The sequence below is a fragment of the Mus caroli genome, chromosome 12 (assembly GCF_900094665.2).
Source record: "Mus caroli chromosome 12, CAROLI_EIJ_v1.1, whole genome shotgun sequence".
Taxonomy (NCBI): domain Eukaryota; kingdom Metazoa; phylum Chordata; class Mammalia; order Rodentia; family Muridae; genus Mus; species Mus caroli.
Window position 1 is genome coordinate 93,461,153 of NC_034581.1, and position 8,870 is coordinate 93,470,022.

Below are 8,870 nucleotides of genomic sequence, written 5' to 3' on the forward strand. Positions count from 1 at the left end.
AAAAAAAAAAAAGGAAAAAAAAACTATTTGTTACAAAAAAGAAAAAGAAACTTATCAAACAAAAAACAGGTAATAAGCATGGTATTTCCTGTCTTCAAATTTTAAGAGGGATAGAAGAGAGCAGAGTGAAGAGATAACTAAGGAAAATGATACAAGCTTATGAAAATAAAACGTCACCATTTTACTTATATATATTTAGCACCCATTATATTGCTAACTGAAAACAGTCTAAAAATGTTAATAATGGGGACTGTGATTGTGGCTTACTGGTGCAGGCACATAATTAGTATATATGCAGCCCCGTGTTGAATACCCAAGACAAAAAAAAACCAAAAAAACAACAACAACAAATATATATAAATATATATATATATAAAACCCCTTCTCCTTCTATAATTCATTAAAAATGAAATTAGATGATTACTAAGAACCTATTGTTGGCAGTTACTGTGATGAGCACTTTGCATATTAGGACATTTAGAAAAACAGGACATTTCAAATAAGAACATATGGCCACATGAGAATAAAACAGCTTTCAAGAAAAGACTTCATAAAACAGATAATACAAAATAGAGCTGTGAATTCAGAAAGTCTTAGATAAAGAGAAGCAATCAAAATTATTCTAAATTAGAAAACCGATATAATCAAAAATTCAGAAAGGGTCCAAGTACTAAGCATGTATATGAGACCAAAGTGGACAACAGCACTCTGACATTAATATTTTTCCACATCATTAGTACACTGTTTTATTCGTGTATATTATCAAAAATAGTGGGGTCATACCATTTTCACATGTGTATAATACACTTTTGAACACATTCACCCTACTGGAAGAAACTCCAAACACTCCCTCTTACCCCTTACTCCATGTCTTTAACTTGGCACTTTAGTTTGGATCTGAAGGGCCATCAAATGTGTGTGTTAGAGCCAAAGCAACAGACATGAGACTAACATGTGGTTTATGATGCTCACTTACACACAGTAATCTACAATTTTCCATTATTGTTTTAGAACTATGTTCTTAACTATAAAGATACATATATCAGTACTATATAGCTCCTGAGAAACAATGGCAGAAATCAATTATGTTTAGTTTTAGTCTTGAGACTTTTTACTATAAAGGTATAACAGAGACAGTACTAATCCAGCCAATCCATCTAACCATTCCTAGTGATCTTTAATTTTTACCTGACAGTTTTACAGCATGACTCCTGCCTAATCGTCCAGTTTCCTTCATTTTTTATCACTGTTTTGTGATCTGTTATTTAAATATAAACCCTTCAAAATTCCCCCTTTAAATAACCAGGCTCTTTTTTTCTACATTTTTTGCCTGAAACAAGTTTCTTTCCATTTCAAGAATTAAATCCACAAAGTCTCCCAAGCCTCTCTGGTTTTTTGTACACATTCAATACCTACATTTTCCATTATGTGCTGATCACTTCAAACATCTCATCTGAAGTGGTGACGGATGCCAGGGACTAACATTCACTGAGAAATTATTTACCTGACAGATGCTGTTCCACAGCCCTTACAAAGTCTGGTTTATTTAACAGCCATTATAATTCCTTAAGTTAGGTACCAATTGTATCCTTATTATAAAGATTGGGAAACAGGCACAGAATTTAACTCAGACAAGAAATGAAGGTACTTGGATTCAAACACCAAATTAAACCTGGCTAAGAGTACATAGCACCAGAGAAGCAGGCTTGGGGCATCTCATCTCGGATACAGGCACACATCAGTCAGTGTTCTATCACTGTGACAAAACACTGCAGATTATCAACTTATTTTGACTTGTGGTTTTAAAGATTTCATTCCATGGCTGCTTGTCATGTTTGCCTTTGGGTATTAACTATTTTCATAGGTTGGGATAAAAGTAAAATAAACAAAGATTAAGAATCTAGTACAATTCTTAAATACACTAAGAATCTACAGACAATATTGCCTCCTTCTGCTGGGTGTGGTGGCGCACGCCTTTAATCCTAACACACGGGAGGGAGAGGCATGCGGATTTCTGAGTTCGAGACCAGCCTGGCCTACAAAGTGAGTTCCAGGACAGCCAGGGCTATACAGAGAAACCCTGTCTCAAAAAAAACCAAAAACCAAAACCAAAAATAAAAAAAATTGCCTCCTTCTTTATGAATACCCATAGAGAGAGTTATCCTTTATAAAATGTCAGAACCTATGCAATTGCAAACTGGGTAGGTAGGTATTGCACTTGAAAAATAAAGACATAGTCATTCTGTATCTTCACAGAGCTTTTTGTTAAGTAATTACTTACATTGCTTTAGCGACTCAAACTAAAGAAAACAGGTTTAGGGGCTGGAGAAATGGCTAAACAGTTAAGAGCACTGACTGTTCTGCCAAATGACCCAGGTTTAATTCCCAGCACCCACTCTGTGGCTCACAGTCACCTTTAATTCTAGTTCCAGGGTATCTTATACCCCTTTCTAGCCTCCATGGATACTGAATGCACATGATGCACAGAAATATATGCAGGCAAGACATCTATACACATACAAATAAAAATAAGTCTCAAAATTAGTTTTTGAAAAGGTTTTCTATCTGACTTACTGTCACATGGTCTTTAAGGGAACTCACCTGGCCTGTTGCCACATAGTCTTTCAAAGGATGAATAGCCAAACACAGAATATCATCATCATGACCCAAGTAAAACCGCTGTGTGTTCTGTTGTCTATTATATATGACACCCACTGCTGCCACATGGTACACAATTTCACCAATTTGAGTGTAGAAAAGATTACTTCGACAGTCATAACCTCTGTAACTAATGCAAAAAACAAACCATGCACAACACATTTTAATATTTCATCTGATCAACATCTAACGCGCAGAGACGTAGGTATCATTTGGATCATTTAATTTTCATTCTTAAAGAAACTGAACAATTAAAAAATACCAGCTTCGGGCTAGCGAGATGGCTCAGTGGGTAAGAGCACCCGACTGCTCTTCCGAAGGTCCAGAGTTCAAATCCCAGCAACCACATGGTGGCTCACAACCATCCATAACGAGATCTGGCGCCCTCTCCTGGAGTGTCTGAAGACAGCTACAGTGTACTTACATATAATAAATAAATAAATCTTTAAAAAAAATACCAGCTTCTTAAAATATACATATTGTTATGAGCTTCTCAGATTACAGATAGCTAAATCTAGGCTAAGGTACTGAGTGGGGAAAAAAAAATCAGGTCCAAAAAAAGGCATCTGTGGTAGTCTAATAATTGCAAAAACACTATTACATTTGTATTCTACAAAGTAAAACCCGCTTCTTTTATACACAATCAGATAAGGAAAGAATATATATTTGTATTCAGATATTTCTGGAAGTAAATATTACTTATAGGGTAAGGGAATGACACTTAGGGCAGGGGGGAGCAAGAAAAGAGAGAGGAGGGCTTCCAACAGCACTTTGTTATGCATTGTTGAACTGTGACGATGTAACACATGTTCCAACAGTAACCGTAAGCAAGCAGTTAGAACACACAAATCTTCAAATGGTTAATACAATCCCATCAATGACAAACTTGCATTGTGCTTCAAATAAGTCCAATTCACACAACACAATGGAACAAAAATGCCACCTATTTTAACACTAAAAGGAAAATACTTTTTTAAAGATAAATTTTACTTGTGTGTGTATGAGGTGTCTGTCATATGTGTGTAGGTGCTCTTGGAGGCCACCTGATGTAGGTTTTAGGAATGGAACTCAGGGCCCATAGAAGAGCAGCAAGCCTTCCTAAGCACTAAGCCATCTCTCTAGCCCTGGAAATACTTTTCATAAATAACTTCTTTTCAAATTCTTAGAAAGTATTACCAGTGTGGTGAGAAAATGTGTGCTTGCTAAGAGTAGAAACTTGTTGCTGCACAGCTGACATGTGAGGCCTATACATTATGTGCTCTAAAGGATTCCAGAACCTAGTAACAATAGGCTAAACGTTAAATCCTAAACCCTCAGGCAAAGGGTATTAAGTGCAAACTCAAATTCAAACACACAAATGAAATATAGTATTTTATACCCATGAATAAAGTGCAATCGAATACTAGTTCCTGGAGTGCGTTCTCTTCGTTTAGAAGTAGCATTTTTCTGCTTCTCTTTGCATTGTTCTTTAAGTTGAGGTAGATCTTCTTTGTAAACCTTAAAAATATACATAGAAATAGGGATTAATGTAAGTACTAATAAAGATGCTCATATACTTAATATAACTTTCATGTACTGATAAGAGAATACTTGGAATTTGATGCTCCGAGAGCTTTCTATGAGTCATGAGGAAACATTAAAGGGGGTGTGGTAGTCTCCTGTGACAAAAGTCTACAGGCAAATAGAACATAAGCTTCCTTACTACATCAACAATTTAATATAAAAGAACATTTTATGTAAGTGTGCTATGGTGTTCAAAGGGGGAAACTGAAAGAGCTTTCCAATATTGGAGACATTAAAGCCATAGAAATTCACAATAGATAATAGTAGCAGAAATCAAGATGAAGAGGTTGGACTTTGGGGGCCGACATCATAGGTTAACAGGACATTACCTGCCGGTGGTAAGTAAGCTGTGTCTCTTGCTCAACCTCGGAATCCAGTTCTGGAACATCAGACAGATCTGAATCTGATTCATCACTGTTGGACTCAGCCAGACTCTCTGTAAATGTTTGTAAGACAAACATCATTTGTTTAAAAGATTTACTTTCAAAACAACAGTGTCAAATTAAGGATTAAGAGATGACTGTCAGCCTGACAAGGAAACAAGCCATAAAATAGTTAAATGAAATGACCTAGTCAAATGACACTGATGTCAGTAAACTGTACTACAGATTATCTACCAGTCCAATCACTGAAACTCGATAGCTCCTTTAAATCCCCCCACTGTCTCCCCAATAGATGCTACACTAAGTGTCTGTGTGCAGATATAATTGAATATAACTTATAATCAACATGAAAAACAGCTAAAATTACTACATACAACAGATGAGTTGATATTTTCTTGATTTTTAAAGCATATAAAAACCTGAGAACCCATATCTTCAAGATGAAAACACTGTTGGTTTTGCTAGCAGAAGTATTTCACTCCTTTGACAAGTTAAATTTCCACCCAAATTCTTCGTATCGCACCCTCCGTGATACCTGACTTTAAAGATAGACATATTCTAACAGGAAATTTCTGCTAGTAAGAAGCTTCGATGGTAAATCTGCTAGCTTGGAACTATGGATGGGGGAGCTGTTTACGCTTACCTTGGGGTGCTATGTGAAGAGCATCTTTTAATTTTCTCTCAGGAATAAATTTCCACTGAAAGACAGAGTGATCTGCTCCACCAATAGAAATAACCCACTGATAATCATGTGACCATCTGACGTTAGTTACATGAGCTGAATGGCCGATGTATTTTCTAAACTTGGCCCCTGTAACAAAAGGATATCTTTAAATTAATAAAAAGCAACACACACACACACACACATACACACACACCACCTTAAAAACAACTACTATATCCAAACTATTATAACATCACAACACGGAGTATGACCAGATGGGAAAATGATCTTAAAACTAGTTAAAAGAAGAAATGAATGAACTGAGGGGTATAAATATTTCTTTTACTTATTTTACAATACAGTTTAGTAGGAACTACAAAAACTGTGAGGAGTTCCTATTGCTGAAGACCCTATGTACTTTGGACACAGGGCTTGGAAGAATAGTTAGATGTGCCTTAAAAGCTACCTTCCTGATGACCAGCTTTCATGATACCAGGAGGTGCTATACAGGCTTCCACGGGAAGCCAGCTCAACAGTCCCCCAGCAATGACACCTGAGAACTACAGCAATGATCATCGCAGGAAGATAATCCCTAAAGGTGTAACCAACAGCTGTATAACTGGACTCAAGGCCTGCTCACCAGGAGAGGAATCATGACTAGTACCGAAAACCTACCCAACCACCCACGGCTCCCGAGGTCACAGATGTCAGATGAGAACCTACTAGTGCCACTTCCCTCAGCTAGACTCCTAACTGATATCTAGTTACTTATCCTTACACCCACAGATAAGTGTACCTCCTAATCCTCATCAAAGATTCTTTATTGCATCAAAATGTGGGGAGCCCGTCCCAACTGTTACATCTACAACAAAATCCTGACACCCAAGGCTTGGGGAATGTTATAAAAGAACTGTAAGAACCCGGCAAGTCTTCTGCAAGATTGAATCTTCTAGATGGTAGAAAAGCTTCACCCATGAAGTCTCAACAAAATGGCTGCTAAAACAAGACCTGAACAATGCCATTAGTCGGCATGCTAACATAGATGGTGGGGGTGGGATTGAATGTGGTCTTACTGCTAAAAGAGTTACAGGCAATTACAAACTATGAGAGAAGGAGAATCAGTCTTCCTCAGAGATGGGCACCCTAAATCCTATCCAACCCCAAGAGGTCAGCCAGAAAAACAAACAAAAAACAAAAAAGCAACGCTGAACTGTCTTTTGTATTTATATATTTATTTGCAGATACATTGTAAATATGTGTGTGTGTGTGTGTGCAATTTGAAAGGGGGGTCATGAGAGGTGTGAGAAGAAAAGAGAAAAGGAAATTGTGTAATTATATTTTAATTAAATAAAAAAATGAAGAAACAGAAAAACAAACTGTCAGGTGGTAGGTGTGCTGGTTCACACCTGGCTCCTAAGAAGGTTAAGGTGGGAAAATCACAAGTTCAAGGCCTACCTGAGCAACTTTTGTGAGACAATACTTCAAAATACATTGACTTAAAATGGGCTTGAGTATATATAATTTACTGGCAGGATCTCGAGCTCACTAACAGTGCAGACGCACAATATCAATGCTAGCTTGGGCTGCTGTCAAAACCCAATCCTTCAGGGTGACAAGTTCACTACATACTTGGTTGGGTCAAGCTACTGCCACTGTGTTCATAAACACTGCTGCTAAGCTGCACTTTAATATGTGTGCAGTGCCTTTATTAACAAGTCAGATGATAAATCACTACTGCATATATTATATGAATTCAAGAATAACTTTTGGTAAAAATTTCATGCCAAAAAAATAAATGTAACAGGACAATAATTTTTGAATTGGCAAAATAAAATCCTTCATCAGTTACTATATACTCTAAAATATTAACTGGTATAATTTATTTAGATGAGGTAGAAACACAGTATCTTTCATGAGAGGATTAGTTAAAATATTAGGAGAAAAGATACCTTTTCTCAAACATGGGTATCGGAATAATTTTACAACTCCGTAGTCATCAGCTGTAACTAAAACCTGGCCAACATAATTGCCATCGACTGAGTTTATATCATTGATATCAGAATACTTGGGCCAAATTCCATTGACTTCAAGGCCTGCAACGCATGTCCAGGAAGCCCAGTGCATGCCTTTTATTTCTTCTTTGCTTGTCACCTCCTTTCCTCCTAAAAGTAAAAGAGTTTTCAGTTAAGAAATTACTCCACTCGATTATTTTCACTCAAATATAAACCTTTATACCTTACACCTAAGTTAAAGAAGAATACATGAACATACAGTTAAGTGTGGATTAGAACAGGCAAAGGGGAGGAGGAGGGTGATATGGGGTGGGGGTTGGTAGAGGGATAACCGGGAAGTGGGATATCATTTGAGATGTAAATGAATGGAATGATTAATAAAAAAATGTAAATGTTACTAACATTAAGAGAGTTTGAACATAGTGTCAATTCAGCAGGCTCATTCATATGGAAAACAGAACTGAAACTCACTAAATTCACGATATAGAGTAGTGACACCTGGGTGAGTTATAAGAAAAGCAAAGGATGTATTTCTTCAGAGGTGGTTGGATGCTTGGTTCTGAGGAAGCGAAGGCTGCACTGAGGTGATCAAGGCCCTCCCTTCTGGAACGCCTCATGTCTGAGCTCGCCTCCATCTCCAAGGCCCTCATCCTCAGGACAACACTGAGAAGACTACTCCCTGACATCTGCTGCTCCATCAGAGGAGAACGTGGGAACAGAGAAGAAATCTAACATGTCTATTGATGGCATTGGCGTTGGTCTTTTCTGTAATGTGTTCAATAATCACACAAAGAAGGAAGGAAAAAAAGGAAGGGAGGGAGGGAATAGAGGAAGGGAGGGAAGACTTGAGAGTCAAAGAGGAGTGGAAGGGAAGGAGGGGAGGACAGAGAGGCAGGGAGGAAGGGAAGGAAGAAAGGGCAAAGGCTCCAACAAAGGGGCAAATCAGAGAAACACTAAAAAAGGTCTAAAATGGAATTATCAGTGGACAGTGATATACTATGTAAGAGGCCCTCAGGATTCAGTAAATCTTCATTATAAATCGTCAATGCAATTGGGGACAATACTTGGACTGTCTTATGCAAGCAGTCTTATCAAATTAGTTCTTATAAGAGTGATTAATTTACAAAGCATCACATTAGAAAGAGGTGTGGAAGGTCATTTGAGAGGTGTGGGGTTTTAATTAAGAATAGCAAAAACTCTTCTCAAGGATAAAAGAACCTCTGGAGGAATCACCATGCCTGACCTAAAGCTCTACTACAGAGCAATTGTGATAAAAACTGCATGGTACTGGTATAACGACAGACAAGTAGACCAATGGAACAGAATTGAAGACCCTGAGATCAACCCACATACCTATGGTCACTTGATCTTTGACAAGGGAGCAAAAACCATCCAGTGGAAAAAAGACAGCATTTTCAGCAAATGGTGTTGGCACAACTGGCGGTTATCATGTAGAAGAATGCAAATTGAGCCATTCCTATCTCCTTGTACCAAGGTCAAATCTAAGTGGATTAAGGAACTCCACATAAAACCAGAGACACTGAAACTTATAGAGGAGAAAGTAGGGAAAAGCCTCGAAGATATGGGTAC

General features: G+C 37.6%; 1 protein-coding gene across 3 annotated transcripts in view; it reads right to left on the reverse strand.

The window, feature by feature from the left end:
* Positions 1-8,870, reverse strand: part of Eml5 (EMAP like 5) — a 116,532-nt gene that overhangs the window by 67,653 nt on the left and 40,009 nt on the right. For all 3 annotated transcript variants that reach the window (XM_021178777.2, XM_029484856.1, XM_029484855.1), the window contains exons 10-14: positions 7,218-7,430; positions 5,248-5,415; positions 4,551-4,657; positions 4,037-4,155; positions 2,602-2,788 (exon numbers count right to left, since the gene is read on the reverse strand). In XM_021178777.2, coding sequence (XP_021034436.1) covers positions 2,602-2,788; positions 4,037-4,155; positions 4,551-4,657; positions 5,248-5,415; positions 7,218-7,430 — 794 coding nt within the window. The remainder of the gene's footprint in view (positions 1-2,601; positions 2,789-4,036; positions 4,156-4,550; positions 4,658-5,247; positions 5,416-7,217; positions 7,431-8,870) is intronic.